We start from the raw sequence: 17,784 nt of genomic DNA, 5'->3' as shown, positions 1-17,784 counted from the left end.
TCCCAATCACATAAAATATAATTCATCGCCAATAAAGATAAGGGGAGGGGAGAGAGATTGAAGTTTTGCCTGTGCCGACTTTTGCTGGACACAGTGACATCCCACACAAAGGGAGCAGGCAGAGGAAACCAACCCCCTCCCAAGTCTCAGCTTACCATGTAAAAAAAGGTTTTAAAAATACTAGCAAAAAATGTATCAATCACCCAGATTTAACTTCTAAACAAGGTCACTGATATAAATTCACTTTGGCCCTAGAATGGGCTGCTTCCTTTAATAGAAAAAAGAGCCTCAAAGGATCATTGTACAAACAGAAGCACAGCACATCCTGTCTCTATAAGACCACAGCTTACTCTCAACTTACCTCGTGATATATTGAAGGCTTGGATAACGAGGGGATGGTAAATGATAAAACCTTATTGTTTCCATCTTTGTCAGCAATTTCCTGCAGAAGAGAGCCCTACATTACGAGTGGTACTTTTATTATACTACAGGGGTGGAATCTGCAGCTCAAAATGTACTTGTACTGCCTGCATTTTATCTCTCTCTAATAACATTGTGTCTGTATATGTATATGTATGTGTATCTGTATATATATATATATATATATGTATATGTATGTGTGTGTATATATGTGTGTGTGTGTATATATGTGTGTGTGTGTGTGTGTGTGTGTGTGTGTGTGTGTGTGTGTGTGTGTGTGTGTGTGTGTGTGTGTGTGTGTATATGTGTGTGTGTGTGTGTCTCTGTATATGTATATGTATATGTATATGTATGTGTATGTGTGTGTGTGTGTGTGTGTGTGTGTGTGTTAATTTTAACTTTTAAATGACATTATACATAAAGTGAGTACATGAAGTGAAGATAAGTGAATAAAAATACAAATATTAAAATAACACGTGGTGCTGCTGGCTCATGGGAAGAAGGCAGGTTAGACCGAAGCATAGGATGCTTTGCATTGCGTTGCAGGCCCCTTTGACAGAAAATGGGTTAAACATTTGCCCAGATCTCACACCGTAATTATAAGTGGCTGAGGGTGGAGATGAACCTCCCTTACCAGATTGTAAATACCCAAAAGAAGGGCTTCGATGCAACCGTTGCTCTGTCTGTCCCGGCTGGCCGTGAGGCGCAGATAGACGCAGATGAGCTCTGGCAGGAACTGCATGGTGAACCTCTTGAGTCGAATCTCGGAGCTGCGGTAGAGCTCAAAGAGCTGGTGACAGATGGGCTCCAGGAGCTGCAGGCAGAAGAGGGCTCATGAAAAACACACGCAGATCCCAACCTGTGTTAGGCTGCGTTTATAGTGCCGGTAACGCGACCGATGACGTCACCCATCGCCGTCGCCACTGGCGAAAGTTGAACTTTAGGTTTGGGCGACGTCGCTGGCGACAAGGCTAATGATGTCACGAAGGGGGAGGGCAGAGAGCAATAGGCGCTCTGTGATTGGTTTAGAAAGTCACATGTGGCGACTCTCTCCCAAAATCAAATTTCACTGGCTTCCAAATTTTTTGTCGCTACGTCGCCGTTGCGCCTACTATAAGCGCATGCGACAGATTCAATGAATTTGTTTTGACGTGGCATCACCAGGCACTATAAGCGCAGCCTTACATGCACCAGAGACGCAAGGTCCTCTGGACTAGGTATATTACTACTACGCCGTTTTATATAGGGACAGGTGCGGCAGAACCCTGAGAAAAGACCAACAATGAATTTGTATCCAAACTGCAATAGATAATCCAAGATAAACCATCTTAAAATAATGAAATATGGCAGAATAAATAAGAATCCCAGTTAACATTCAAGCCCCATTCTGAATAATTCCATAAATCACTATATGACATACTGTACCTGCTGATCTCTGCACAAAGGTGTTGGAATTCAATTTGTGAAGGTTGCCTGACAACAAAAAGAGCCCTGGCTATGGACTTACTAGCTCCGGATTCGAAGGGAGAGGCACACACAGTATCCACATTTAAAGTAATTTAGGATCCGAATTGCCAGAATTATTCAAACTAATGATAAAAAGGTAAATCTCAAGTCTGACAACAGAAACTGATGTGGAAAATGGTGTTCTTTTATTATGGTTGATAAACAAAATTATATTGGGACCCACTAGATTTAATAACATGTTCTCACGAGTCAACAAAGCCGGAGGCAATAAGCTACATTTCCTGATGAAGACTCCTGACGCTTATGCTAGCAAGACCTGGAGTAATTGTAGACCGCATTAAAGAAAACTATTACCCAAGCAGAGGTTGACAGCTTTAGATGGCCAAGCAGTAAATTTCCTAAGAGAATACACTGCTGGAGGTTTTTGGACCATGTTGAAAAGCACTGAAGGTCCTGCAGTGCAGCTAAAGAAAACCTTTTCCCAAAAATCTAGCAGAGGCCACACAAACTAATGAAAATCACTTGTTTATGTGCAAAGTGAATTACATACAAGTATAGCAAAAGTTCAGATATTGACATCTAGTGCTATGGCTGTGTTCTTTAAAGCAGCAATACTACATTGCCCCTTTTAAAGTGACACTTCTTTGCTGGGATGAATCTCCTTTCGTAGAGATGGAAGTACAGTAACGGACGTGACGTAATTGTGGGCAAAAGAGGCTGTTGCCGTGAGCATGCAGATACGCATGTTGGCTCGCGGCCGTCGCCACAATCAAGCTCATAAGCAGAGTGCAGAAGGGTTCTCGGGCTGCCGCACATGCGGAGGCCTCCGGCGAACGTTGTGCATGCGCAGAGGCCTCTGGAGCTCGGCAGCCGCCGTCGCACATGGGCAGCAGCAGCAGGAACACTAGTTGAAGACACGGAGACAACAGACACACAGGCACACACCAGGAATTCACAGTTAGTATAAATATAGAAGGGCAAATAGCTAAAACAGGGTGTGTGTGCCGAGCACGCGCATTCTAAGTCAAACTTCTCTGCGTTTTGTCAATGAAATTGTGTTTTGATTTTTAATTAAAAAAACATCACCAACACAAATAGAATTTCTGTAACAAAACAGCGACAAAAGACAAAAGAAGTTTCACTTAAAATGCGCGTGCTCCGCACACACCCCATTTTTTATCTTCTTTTAATATGTAAACCATGTGACAAATGCATAATTCAACATTATTACCCAGCATGTTAATCGTTTGGTGCTCCAGTTATAATTCTGTCAAAATCCTGATGGTGTGCCTAACATAATGGCCGCCTTTCAGTTTCACTCAATCCTTCAGGTCAGTGTAACTGAGCAGCTACAATGTACCCTGATATTAACACGGTCATATCTATTGTTACAGTTTACAGCTCAAACTGCTGGGAACATTGGCAACAAATTATCACAAACATGAAAGTGTGGCAAAGATCTTGCACTGCTGGGAAGGTGGATTGAAGCCTGCTGTAGAAATCAAATGTAACCATGTATTGTTATCATAACTCTGTGCCTAGGACATAATTAAAAACCAGAGGTAACTCTCAATGTATTACTTCCTGGTAAAACATTATAACTAAAAAATAAATAAAGGATGCTTTAAAATCATAAAAAATGGCATTAAGACTTGATTTTTTTTTTTTAAACACGCACTATTATCCAATAGTACAGAACAGATTAATTATAAAAATAAATAAAACACACAAGATTTCACATGTTTAGCTGCTTTAAACATATCCCACATACAGAATATTGCTTATGCATTGTTCTATCCCGCAGATCTTTTTCTGAGTCAGCATAGCCTACAGAAATAAAATATGCTGCCAAGGTGCATCTTCCTGTAGTAAGTAACTAGGCTTTAGTGTTATATGCAATTATACCTCACTCCTGCTTTAATAGATACATACCAACAAAACATTAGAGACACAAAATGTAAAACAATATTTAACAGTGCAAACAGATTGCAAGCAGTGATTGTCACAGGAGACCAGGCCTTTACACCTTTATACCAGGATCATACATTGAGCAAAACAGGTAAATTAAGTAAATGGTAAATGTATTCACAGGAAAAGGCAGACACAATGTTACACAACCTACATAAGAAAAGACACGCTTACTGGGAGTATGGGGGTGAAAACTATTTTTTCCTAGGTGCAGGGGCTTCTAAATCCAAAGCTTATACCCTGACAGGGACCTAGCCTGAAATGTCCAGGAACTGAAACCAGCCTGCAATTCCAGACGCCACCGCTCCCTCTCTCCAGGGGACTTGAATTTACTTGGTGCATAGAATCTACAAATCTGATTGGGTCAGGTGTTTATAATACTTCTGAGTTTCATTCAGAAAACCCTGCAGCCAATCCGGGCGTGGGAGTTTCCTAACCAGCCAATCAGAGCGATGCTTGTCTTGTGAAGCCGGGCAAGTGGGTTTCCTGAATCTGGCATGGGCATGGGCATGTGCAAGGTTGCCACCTCAGCCACTTGCTATTCAGAATATTAATATTATTATATATAAATATTATTTTAAGTTACAATTTGGAACCTAAGTCTTTCTGGTATGGAAAATAGAATAAAAAGCTGCACTTTATTTTTCACTAGCCATATTCCCCACACACAATTGCATAGACTTAGTATGGATTCTAAGAATGCCCTCACAACCTTATATGTATGGTTGGAGCCCCTCAGAACCTCTATACCGGTTCTGGGTGACCTGGACATTTACTGGGTATCCCCATTAACCTAGGGACACCATGACTGTTTCAGGGACACCATGACTGTTTCAGGGACACTTCACATCCCTATGCCCCTTTTACCTTTCTGGTCTGTGCTGAAGCATGGTTGGAGCACCTCAGAACCCTTATACAGGTTCTGGATGACCTGGGCATTTACTGGGTTTCCCCATTAACCTATGGACCCCTTGACTGTTTCAGGGACACTTCACATCCCTATGCCCCTTTTACCTTTCTGATCTGTGCTGAAGCAGGGAACCCCTTGTGGTGAGTCACGAAAGCGTTTTCAAGGGCGGTATTACTGGGACAATGTGCCTACAGGTATCCAGGAATCACTCATGATTACGGGTACATTTTTGTGGTATCCAGCCACTCTGAACACCAGCTACCTAGGCACATTCTGACAAAACTTTCTACGCAAAACCCCCTTGAAACTCATACCACAGCAATCTCTGCTTGCTGACACTCCTGGAAAGGTAAAAACACATAAAATACTTTATTATTACATGTTATGCATGTACAAACCCTGGGCTCAAGAGTTGACACTCTGCAACCCCAATACATGGATCAGAGGTAACCAAACAGGCTTAAACCTTTATTGTGAGCCAGGTTACCCCCTCACCGTCACAGTGATCTTCCTCGCTGCTTTGTGAGAAATACTTCCTTCCAAGTACTAGTTTGTGAGAAATACTTCTACCAGTGCTAACTTTCTTGCCTAACAGATTAGAACATTACAAATAATAATAATAATAAAAAAGGAACAATTATTCTGCAATTCTCTCCTTTTGGAAGAACGTAGAAAGTAGAACGTATAATAAAGGGACTGCATGCAAAACATCAACACTAACACTGGCAGCTAATATCTACCAGCACAAATACATGGGGTTTACAATCTAGTTTAATCAACATGGCATTCAATCCATGGCCAATTATGGAGGTAACTACAAAGTTTCCCTGTAATGAGGCGTCTATGCACATGCTCGTCTGTTTGACCCCCGGCTTCATTGACAAGGTATCCAAGCTGGTGCACCCGCTACCGATATTTAATAAACTAATGACCTCCCCAAAGGCAACTACAGCAGCCATGCCAGTAGGGCAATGGCTAAATGCCAGAACTGGCTCCAACTCCATACAAGAACAGGAGGATCCTGCCAGCTGGGGTGAATCACTTCAATTCTAAAGCCTGCAACATCACAGTTTTAAGGTTCTTTCAACCTGTTAAAAATCAATTGTAGAAAGGCGACTTTCTTGATGCTGAGGCGCCCCTTCACTTGATGTATATTTTTGCTCAGTAAATGAAGATATGTGGGAGGGAGTTTTTCGGAGATTATCTCATCTCTCCTTTGTCTTAAAAAAAAACTGCAACTTAAAACACCCATCAATTATTAAAGACACAGCTTTCAGTGAAAAATGTAGTCGCAGATCACACCTAACGTTCAAAACAACGTTATAAGACAAATTAGCCAGCAAGAATAAATCCTGGATGACGTACACAGATGGCACGGTTAAAACAATGCTGTTTTTATATTTTTATTTAGAAAAGTTTGTTGTAATATTTTACGAATTGCCTTATATTGACATATTAACCACAAAGCAGATCCGACTCTACACGAGTAATATCATGAACATGCATACAGTGCATGGATCTCCACATCTAAAGTGGGGAGGAGACCAAGTATGGATACATACTGTTTGGGCCACTTCCTTTCCACTGCAATGGATGCGTCAGTAACTCTGCAAAGAAAGCTCACCTCGTTATTTGGGTCCTGAATGACTTTATACAGAGCAGACACAAGGGTTTTCTTACGATGGAGAGTTGCAGCATAAGCAGGGAGTTGCGTTTCAGGTAACACCTGTGGAGACGATAGAAAACAAACACTAAAATTCAGAGGCCAGCCAGAACTTCCTAAAATAATGATTTAGTTACTGCACAAATAATGCAGCCAGGGTTAGTTGGACTGTAAAGTCACATAAGTCTTGGAGGAAAACCAGATCCTTTTGCATGCAGAAAGCTGGTACAAGCACTGGTGATATATTTTGAGATGCACATCTACATCTTGAGTGTTTCCAGAGTTAGAATTCAGAAATAAACAGAATCAATGACAGAAGTAAAAGGTTCGAAGTAGAAGAAAGCATGATGGTTAGGAGTGAAACAGTAAACAGAGGAGGACAGAAGGCAAGAAGTAACAATCATAAAATCATCATTGCGATATGAATAAAGTTCCAGTGTAAATTTGACAGAAACTGATAGCAGATAAGAAATACCTAGTCTGCCCAATTGCCTGTTGTGAAACCTCAGACTATTAGATCTTTGGCTTTGTTGCATATTTAGTATAGCCTGGTATCTATCGCAAGTTGAATTCCTTTACTGTATTAACATCCAGCACATCTGTTAGGAGGCTATTCGATAAATTTACCACCCTATTATTAATGAAGTTCTTCATCACATTTTCTATCAGCTTCCCGCCCTACAGCTTCAGAGCACGACATCTTGTTCTAGCACTCCTGTCTCCGAAACATGCCTCCCTCTTGCACCTGGCTGCAGCCACTGATGCATTGGAAAGTTTACATTAAAACCAGTAATTGATCTACCCTCTCACCTTGTATTGTGAGAGCCATTCTTCCACTACACCACGTTCCGATCCCAGCATCTTCTTACCACATCCACTGCTCTATTTTCGCTAAGGAAAGACAGATAATCTGGTTATTGTTTCGCTCATGGCTGGCCAAATCCAGTCCTCAAGGGCTACCAACAGGCCATGCATTAGGTATATCCCTGCTTCAGCACAGGTTTCTCAAACAGTGGCTTAGTCATTCACACCTGTACAGAAGCCGGGATACCCTTAAAAAACTTGACCTGTTGGTGGCCCTTGAGGTCTGGAGTTGGCCACACCTACTTTAATTGCACCTAAATTTCACAGCAAGAAGCAGCATAGCTGAATTGAACTGAAAGGTGTTGATCGCCACTGCGGCAGTAAAAGGTTTCATACAGTGCAGTGACGATGGATATAAAGAAGCCCAAAATACTTTTGTGGATACTAGTGTGAGTTCAATTCACGGTTCCATCACAATAAAGCAGTAAAACGGAGGATTGGGCTCTGCATGTGAACTCTTTATCATACTGAGAAGAGAACATCATAAATAGGGATTCCGGTTTTCAGTTTTTATTTTATTTGCAACATCGGCGTTTGTTTGGTTGAGCAAAAGAAGAATATCTCAGTGTGCTCATATATTATAAACATTTGAATGCTTCTGCGGCCAGGCAGAAACCCGTTACTGTGCACCTCTGCCATTACATCTGTACCCACAACAGAACCAGCTGGCCATGTAAGGGAAGAAACTCAGTATCACTCGACCTGTAAGGATTCATTCATAGAAGAATGTCAGCTTGCAGCAATGATATATCGTCTGCGAAGCAAGCCCACACAGAAAGCCGGGCAAAGCCAAGAGCCCGGGAAATAAAACTTTTCTATGCAGTAAATGCAGTGTGCACTCTCTAAATTATTTAAAGATGCTAATCGATCTCTCATTGTAGCCAGGTGCTTTGGGAGATCTGTTCTTCAATAAAATCAAAACCTGAGTGCTTAAGGCTAAATAAACAGCAGATTACAACACTGTGGCACCAAATACAAGATATAGCTGTCCTGAATTACAAGATGAAAGTGCGCGTCTGTGTGCGCGCACACCTGCAAATCAAGCAAAAAACTGCACGATTAATGAAAAATAATTATTCCAAATGTAAGCAATTGGATTTTTTTCCTTTGCTAAAGCTGATGCAATCATTTCAAACTAGTTTAGCGTCAGCTTTGCTGCTGCGGGACTTTAATAAGTAGACTGCTCAGTTTCTTATATATTAGGAGTTCCAATAAATTCCCGCTGATTAAAAGCCATGAAGATTTAGCAGGTGTACATGTCGCTCCAACCGAGGGTTCAGAGCTTCAACCAATGGGAGCAGGGGACAGAGACTATGGAACAGTGCTCTGAACATTGCACTCGCATGTCCACCTGAGGACTGCAAGCAAATCCAGAAACGGAGAGGAAAAACTCCCACTGCAAGGATAGAATACACACACACACACCACATCTCCAATTATGTAATTAATCTATAGGGCAGACTTTTAGCTGAGCTATTATCAGCTAATTAATGTCTCCACAGATAATATGAATCAGCTCACATATGTAGTGATGCACGAGAATCTGAACGCAGTTACTTGGTTTTAATTTAGTATAACTACTGACTGCTCTGTTTATGAACATTATCACTTATTTATAAAATGTGCCAAAGTATTCTGTATGGCTGGAAATCAGTTAAAGGAAACAAACGCTGTTTTATAATCCATAACTCAAAAGTACAGTTTCAGGATTTAGCAAATACATCATTAGACCCGTGGATGCTTCTCTAAACTGAAACATGCCCACAAATGGAGCAGAGCTGTGTGTGCCTGCTCTACAGCCCGCCTGTGCCACAGGTGCTTATCCAGTCACTGACAGATGGGCCAGCAACACATTGCTATATTTATCAGATTCAGGCCATTAGGCCGGTGGTATAAATCAGTTACAAAGTATTGTTCTTCAATGAAGAATGGTGATCTGAGAAAAAAATATATAAAAAATAAATATATTAAAAATAATATATACTTTGGTTTTAGATGTATATTTTTCAGGCCAACGTTCTTCATTGTATTGTAGAACTATAAAATATACACACTGTATATACATAGACACACGCAAGAAAACTTGATAACAGGCACTTCAATTCTGTATCCAGTCGCTACATGGCTAGTGCACTCGTCAAAAGATAGATAAATACTCCATTAAACTCTGATGAAATAGGCACTGCACTGTAAGGTTGAATATCAAAATGTGATCTTTATCATCCAAAGTACAGAAATCAACGCTTCAGTCCTCTCTGGGTCAATAACACGAGGAAGGTCCCAAATTATACATAATTTAAACCCAAATGCTGCAATATAAAAAAAACACACAATTTATTTCGTTTTAAACCCAAAATGCAGCAGTGATGAAAATCCCCTAAGGAATGCTACCAGGGGAAGCCTGCAGGAAAACTCCCATTAGTCACACGTATCACACTATAGAATAATCATTCAAACACGCTACGCAATTTATCATGGGCGACAGAAAATACTGTAAACCTCTTCGTGGTAGATGGTGTTGAAGAATCCCCACAGGTGTCTATTTATCAACATATAGCAGAGAAAAGGATCTCGTTCCTTACACGTTATTCTATAGAAACCAACAAATTGGGACATACACACCATGTAGGAAACAAAGTGTGGCGGTAGGGTTTTATCTCAGATAAAAAAAATGGAAGCAGCCGTTTCAGAACTGAAAAGCCATAGAACACCTGCAAAGACTGCTACAGTCTCAAGACCCTTCTCTCTATATATTTAGTGACAACGGCTCCAGCTATTTTTGGACTTGAAGCAATGCAAAACGGTCAGGGTTTCATGGAAACACAGATGAGCTATGTATGTGCACGACACTTGTGTGGTTAATGCTCTTTTTTTTCTGCCTTTGCAGAGCATTTATTTTTAAACTGACCACTGGCTCATTCATTGGACCTCGGTTCACTACCAAATAACTGGAAAGATAAACATTTATGGCAGCAGCATTCTAATCAGAAGTACACAAGCTTCCAGCGTGCTGATAAAGGGCCATATTTACTAAGCAGTCTTCTGCCGCAAGACACCTTCCCCTGCTAAAGCACGCCTTACAGCCCACTGAAATCACTGTGGGTATTCCAGGGTTGGAAGGTGTCCTGTGGCAGAAGACTGCTTAGTAAATATGGACCATAAAGCTCAATATTTATCATTAACCTGGTCACTGCTAAAGCAATCATTGCTGGCGCCTCTGGCCGCGAAGGGGTTACACAGCCCTCCAAGGGACCCGCTTGTTGCCTCTTAGGAAAAGAAAGATGCAGAAGGTTATTTTAAAATGCATAAAACAAAGCGAAAAACAGATCTTTCTGGATGAAAAACAAGATGAGAGGAAGATGAAACGGTTAACCTGTCTGGTACAAAATAAGAATATACACAACCGCAATAAAAATAAATAAAAAAGCAGCAGATCTGTGGAAAGCTAATGAAGCCTGCATGCCTGTGGATATGAATGCGATAATTTAATTTACGCTGGAACTGATCTTGTATTTTTATACACCACTGACAAAGCATACTGAGCTGTGCTTATACTTTTATAGGACTAATGTAATCCTTACCGCAGAGAACCTACAGTCTAGCTTTTGCTGTTGATGTAAAGTAACATACCCAAAGCCATCTCAGCATGGGTGCCAAAGCAGTGTTTCCCACTTCAAAGGCTCTCTCCACAAGGCAACAAGAATCTTTTAGTTAAAAAATATTCAACTTGCCCTTTGACATGCACTCACTGCTATTTATTTTCCAAATGCCTTATACCAGGGGTGGCCAACTCCCGTCCTCAGGGGACACCAACAGGCCAGGCTTTCAGGATATCCCTGCCTCAGCAAAAGTGGCTCAATCAGTGGCTCAGTCATTGACTGAGCCACCTGTGCTGTAGCAGGGACATCCTTAAAACCTGACCCGTTGGTGGCCCTTGAGAACTGAAGTTGGCCAAACCTGCCTTATACAGTACAGGAAATGGTTTTAGGACCCTTGTGCTGTCAAATCTTAGGCTACGCTTCTAGTGCCGGCGACGTCAGGCTGCGGTCGCTGGAAAAATCAAATTGATTTGACTTCCAGCGATTGCGACCAAGCCGTCGCGTCGCCTCTACTATAAGTGCACGCGACTGCGGCAATGCATTTGTTTTGCTGCGACGTCGCGTTGCCGGCATTATAACTGCGGCCTTACAGTCTCATAAGAGGAACACCATTAAAGTGGGCAGCAGCACACTCATTTTGTGCCAGGTTTAAAGCGAAATAATAACAACAGCAAGTCTACACAGCATATCATCAAATGCAACTACAATCAGAAGCCCTACAATGTCATTACGTGCCTTGCACACTGCTGCGTTTTGGTCCTGAAACCTGGCTTGAACCTGAATTTAATCTAATAAGAACCCAAATCCTTAGTCACATGTACTACAATATACAAACATGGTGAACACCACAAAATAGATTACGTTTTCAGAAGTTATTTACTAAAGACTCTAAGCTTCAAAACTAGGACAATACCAGTGCAAAAGAATGGATCAAAGAAAAAAACCCTGATTGCTTTTAATTGGATTACATTTCTTTGATAAATACAGTGCTGTTTTTTGCACAGAATTTGCCCCAGTTTTCCAGCTGGGAGACTCAGTTGAAGATTCACTATAAAACTCTAGATTGTAACATAATTCACAGGGGATCATCCACAGCGATGTCTTCCTTTAAATAGTGTAACCCAACATACTTTGACTACGCAATATTTGCATCATGTTAGACAGCGGTTCCCAAAATAACAGCTTTAAGGTGTTTTGTGACCTACTGTATACAAATCACTTACGCAATTTCTTTCAGACGCAAATATTCAACAACTACAAAGCTCAAACTGATCCCCTAATAGTTTTTAAAAAAAATTTAAAAAAATTAAAAAAAAAAAAAAAAAGGAAGGAAGAGTTGTAAACATTAAAAATCCCTGCCTTTGTAGTGGGTGAGCTGGGTTCTAAACCCGGTGACGGTTAGACTGAACTTGGGCAAGTCACCCTCCTGTGTCGCAATCATATGGTTACAAGCTGTATGGGGCAGGTGCTGTTATATAAAATCAGTCTAGTATGTTAGATTACAAAATATTATTACCTGGAGCTTGAAATGCATGCACGTTGCACAGGGTTCCTTACTGTAGAATTAGGAGTTCAGGTGCATGGTCACATAGGATTGTTAGAAACTTGTGCCCGGCACCGATGAAACATTCCACCCAATTCCTAAAGATTTACACAGCACATTCCTCAGACAGGGACTTTAATCTCCTGACTCTTGGCTGCCACAACTCATTAATCACATTATGACTGTTAGCTCATCACATATGTTTTCTCATTGGCTGCTGGCTTTCTGACAGTCACAGGAGCTCAAGTAGGAAAGAAGCAGTAGGGACCATTCCCTTTAACCCTTCCAGTAACAGAGCGAGTTGCCCTGGACACTGACGGGCCTAATTATCCTGTGTTCCTTGCTCGGAGGCACGGGGAGATAAAGTCACTTGCCCAGGGTCACAAGGCGTCAACACTGGGATGTAAACCAGGTTAACCTGCTTCGAAAGCAGTGACCGTACTAGTGTGCCACTCCCCCAGAGAAGCTGCTGCTTTAACTCTGATTGCCAGAGGGGCATGAAGCATACATCCCTTTACATGCTGGAAAATAATTTAGGGTCTCTAATAAAACAGAAGTGCTTAATTACCTTAAATATGCAAGCTGTTGATAACTGCTTGATTTGGGAATCTCCACTAGACCTTCAGTGTCTCACTGCTCGAATTATTTATTTATTTATTATTTATTTATTTATAAAATATTTTACCAGGAAGTAATACATTGAGAGTTACCTCTCGTTTTCAAGTATGTCCTGGGCACAGAGTAAAACAAATAATACATGGTTACAAATACAGTTACATAAATGAACAAGGTATACATTTATATACAAGACATTGCATGCACAGTTAAAGAAAATATATATTATGAGCGTATGAAACAGTTACAGACCAGATTAAAGTGTGAGACAGCCTTAGATTTGAAAGAACTTAAGCTGGTGGTGGATATGAGAGTCTCTGGTAGGTTGTTCCAGTTTTGGGGTGCACGGAAGGAGAAGGAGGAACGTCCGGATACTTTGTTGAGTCTTGGGACCATGAATAGTCTTTTGGAGTCTGATCTCAGGTGATAGGTGCTGCATGTGGTAGGGGTGAGGAGCTTGTTCAGGTAGCTGGGTAGCTTGCTCAGAAAGTATTTGAGGGTGAGACAGGAAAGGTGAACTTTGCGCCTAGACTCTAGTGATGACCAATCTAGTTCTTTGAGCATTTCGCAGTGAATACCTTTACTAACAGAAGCAGTGGGATTTCCGCAGTGAGCTCACTCCTGTCTAACTGATATTACTGTCTGGCTGGCTCATCCTTCAGCTGCTTGCAGAAATTACTGCACCTGGATGAATTGATTTATTTGAAGACATTTATTGGAGACACTGAGGCAGACAGCACTTTCTGAAGCTTGTTCTTTGCTGGCTGGTAGAGGCCTTAAAAAAAGGCACAGTTTCATGTGGTCCAGAAAAACATTACTTATTAACAAGCTGCCTTTATTTTTGTTGCTATAACATGCTCGAGTGTTTGATAGAAATGCACCAGGAGGGGTTATTCTATGAGCTATCAAATGGAAAGTAAGGTACCAAGTCTCGTGCCACCTGAAATGTTGACATTGTAATGTACATGCCACCTTTAGCATCTAAGTCACAGGCAGAAGAATCCTTCACAACAGTTTGTGCATTAGGAAGAGGCATTGGGCTCTGATCAGCAGTTGTAATAATTACCCTGTAATATGTTAAATATTTGGTTTGAAAAACAGAGGCCACAGTTGTATGTGCATATACAAAGTGAATGAGATATTCTGACATATACGCAGTGGTTGTTTGTCCCTATACTACTCTCTGAGGAGGGACACATCCACATAAGGGAAATACTGCATTTGTTTACTATACATGGGAATGGGCCAGAAGAAAGGATCTTGTATCCTGAAATGTTTATGTTGCCCTCCCTTTCATTGACTGTTAACCTGACTTTTTGCCTGATGCTCAGTACCTGCTTGCGATTTTTTCGTGCCCCACTGATTGGCGTTATAGACTATATTTGTGGCAGACTGCTAATGGATTTTTCCTCCTCCTGGTACTTGGTTTTTTTCCCCTTTAATTTCTTTGTGTGGCCATTTGACTTACCTTGTGTTCCTGGAAGGAAATAATTTTTTTTTATTGATACTCGTTCTCTGTGGTCTTAATACTCTTTGTGCAGCTTAATCTTTGTGTATATTTTTTCTACCTTACAAGCAGTAAATTATCATTGGTTGGATTCGTCCTAGTGTCATTTACGCTTATGAGTGCGGGGGACATATGTTCAGTATATTATAGTTGTATGTGCAGTTCGTACTTGGTATAGCTTTACCTTGAGATCTGTTAGACTTCAAGCCTCAAACATGATCAACAAGTCTCATTTAAAAGGTAACATTTACACCAACCTGCTACGCTGCAAAAGGAAAATGGAGATTTACATATGTTCTGCCCCCTGTAAACAATCACTGAATATATTTAGATTCTAAATCCGTTTACAGAGAGATGCTCTTTACATTTGTCTCGGGTCTGCACGCCTTCATAATAAGAATTACCTGTATTGCGCGCTTTTAATTTACATACTATTCTAAAGAAAGACTTGGAGCCCAATTAGACTTGCATGCAAGCAGGGCTCAAAGTCAAACACTCTGCAATACTTAGCAAATGGTTAGGCTACAAGTAAGGTATTAACTTTCTTACAGAGGGATTTCAGCCTGTCTAGAACACACAATATGTTTTGGTTTCTGGCCAAGATCTTCGATACCTTCTGTCTGGTGTCTGCATATGGCGCGTTCACAAGCAAACTTGCAGAGTGCATTGTGCTGAAACTGAGGGATCAGAACTGCTAGTGCTCTTAAGATCTGAAGACTAAACCGCTTCATTACACGAGGTCACGCTCCAGCTTCCCAGTGACAGACGCAGCACCATACAAATGCAGCAGATCAAAAGATTTACAGGATTACACAGGTCCTTACAATGACTGTGCCTATCCTGGAAACTGGTGACAACACATGAACATCCAACCACTTCTTACAAACCCAGACATATTTTTCAAACCGGATCACATGTTATATTAATGTACGCAGATATGGACATACAATTGTTCAGTGCTTTGCAATCTAATTGCAGAAAAAGAAAACTTGCACGGCACAAGGAGCAGGCACATGTATTTAAAGGAATGATGTTAACACTGCCTATTTCCTTTCATTTTACCCTGTTCTATCCAAAGACTCCGACAGGCTCTTAAAGGGGTTAGATTAAAAAGACACAACTAAAATGCCACATATAGGAGTTGCACAGGTTTTTTTAATTTATGATGATTTCTAATGAATAACTAGGCAGACAAAAAAAAAAAAAGGACTGTTTTTACATATCTTTGCATATTCTGTGTTTTTCACCCAAATTCTTTTGGGATGTAAAAAGGGTGGTTAAGGCAAGTGCCTTGCAGTTTCTAATCATTTGAATTAGTTTATTCACTTGTGAAAATGCAGTTATGGGCAAATGTTATATGACCTCCATATTAAAGTTACGTGATTGCTCAAAGACAGAAGTCCTCTCTGTTCATATATCCAGCATGTATCGTGCGGGAGGTAAACAAGACAGTGATGAGAAAGTGTGTGCAGAGCAGAATTTGTCATCTTACCTGGATTACAAAGAAGTCAGTTCTCTATACACAGCAGAGGCAGGAGGTGGGGTTCATGTCTGGAATGCATTTGTCGATTTAAGGGAATCATCGGATCTCTAGATAGGAAAAAGGAGAGAAGTTATATACTTTCAAACATTTTAGCACAGATTAATATATCTAGCCTTTATTGCAACCCCATTTAAGTGAAGAAGTACTCAAACTTAAAGGTTCGGACTTAATGTCCTTGTTAGTTTTCCACCTTCTTCCTGAAAGCAGTAATCCTGCCATTTTAACCACCCCTGCCTTTGTTTATAGGATGGGAACCAGAGGCTCCCCACAGCTGAACCTCACTATTTTCAGCTCTGACGTTCCCCCGGTTCCCAATACCTACCGGTAAAGGTAGCGGCATTACTTCCTGCTTTCTCATAGGGCTTTAATTGGCCATCCAATAGGAAGCTGCAACACTGACTTTGTTGCAGACGGGACTCAAGATTAAAGGCACCATTTTGTTTGCCCTGGAGGGAACTGAAATTTGTATTTATTTATTTATAAACTGCTCAACATTAACAAGTCGGTATCTTTGGAACCGGGAGGAGCCCAAAGCTGAACATAGCATGGTTTTGGGTAAACAAAATGGAGGAGGGGGTGAATAAATAAATTAGCAGCAGGGCTTGATGTTTTAACTTGCAAGCTGTAACAGGATTAGCATTACCCTTTCACTCTGAATACTCCTACACACTTCACCCTTTTATTCTCTTTACTGTCTACAGCCATCCTGTAGGCATTTTAATAAATAATGTTAAAAAGAAACGTATAGAGACACACACACTGTGGGGGTTATTCATTGAAGAGCAATTGAAAGGCTGATCAGAGCAATATCACTGGGACTCTACAACTGAGGAAAATAGGAGCTTCCGTGCCCAGATCGGCACTATCAGTTTCATGAAAGTGCAATATGATCTTTCACGGGTAACCGTTTTGCCCTGCTCTATGGCCTGAACAATGTAGATTATCTAAAACCATGAGTTTACCAGCATGCACATTCACACACCACTAGAAGCCATAAAAATCAACCTGCAGCTAAAGCACAGCGTTCTCCATCTAGTCAAACTCTAATTTTGTTAAAATAAGAAAAAAAAAAAAGTGAAAATACCCATTGCATCCTGTTTCTTTGCAATCCTCCCACCCCCACCCTGCTGGGACTAATGGATGCATTTTGTAGACCCTCTATAAATTATATATACATGTACACATTGTCATACAATCACTGTCCCTGTATGGGCTGGAGTGCGGCAGATCATATGCTTTCCAGGCTACAGGGAGTTAATCTCCCCAAAGAAGCTACTTCAACTGCAGCTAATCAGGCTGGACTCCTGAGTGAACAGAAGTGTTTTAAAAGACAGAGAGCTGCCATTGAGAGAGACTGCTTTTCCTCAGAGAAGGGGGGAAAAGAGAAAGTTCTCCCCAGCTAAGAAAGCTAGCACAGTCCCCAAGACCCGCTGGACGGTGGTTGCGGAGTCTGCTGGGACTGCCTGGGTTTGAATCCCAGGAGGAAGAATGAAGGACGCGAGACCGCACTGAAGCAGGGGACGTCCAATCCATAACCTTGGAACTACAGAGGAGGGATTCTCTGAACTCTCGCAGGGTCCAGGAGGGAACTACCTGGAGCCCCAACAGAAACAGAGAAGAGAAACACTATATTGCTGTGTGCAGAGACTGTATGTTTAAATATAATCATACCTGTTTTGGGGTGG

At 41.2% G+C, this 17,784-nt stretch overlaps 1 protein-coding gene across 8 annotated transcripts in view; it reads right to left on the bottom strand.

Moving 5' to 3' along the window:
* The window catches only part of HYCC2 (hyccin PI4KA lipid kinase complex subunit 2), a 57,860-nt gene that overhangs the window by 22,658 nt on the left and 17,418 nt on the right, over nt 1–17,784 (bottom strand). For all 8 annotated transcript variants that reach the window (XM_075608665.1, XM_075608670.1, XM_075608663.1 and 5 more), the window contains 5 exons: nt 16,049–16,146; nt 7,239–7,319; nt 6,390–6,491; nt 1,055–1,234; nt 362–442 (listed from right to left, as the gene is read on the bottom strand). In XM_075608665.1, the coding sequence (XP_075464780.1) occupies nt 362–442; nt 1,055–1,234; nt 6,390–6,491; nt 7,239–7,289 (414 nt within the window). In that variant the 5' untranslated portion in view covers nt 7,290–7,319; nt 16,049–16,146. The remainder of the gene's footprint in view (nt 1–361; nt 443–1,054; nt 1,235–6,389; nt 6,492–7,238; nt 7,320–16,048; nt 16,147–17,784) is intronic.

This window comes from Ascaphus truei, chromosome 7 (genome assembly GCF_040206685.1).
Source record: "Ascaphus truei isolate aAscTru1 chromosome 7, aAscTru1.hap1, whole genome shotgun sequence".
In the NCBI taxonomy this organism is placed as follows: Eukaryota; Metazoa; Chordata; class Amphibia; order Anura; family Ascaphidae; genus Ascaphus; species Ascaphus truei.
This window is presented reverse-complemented; position numbering and strand designations above follow the sequence as displayed.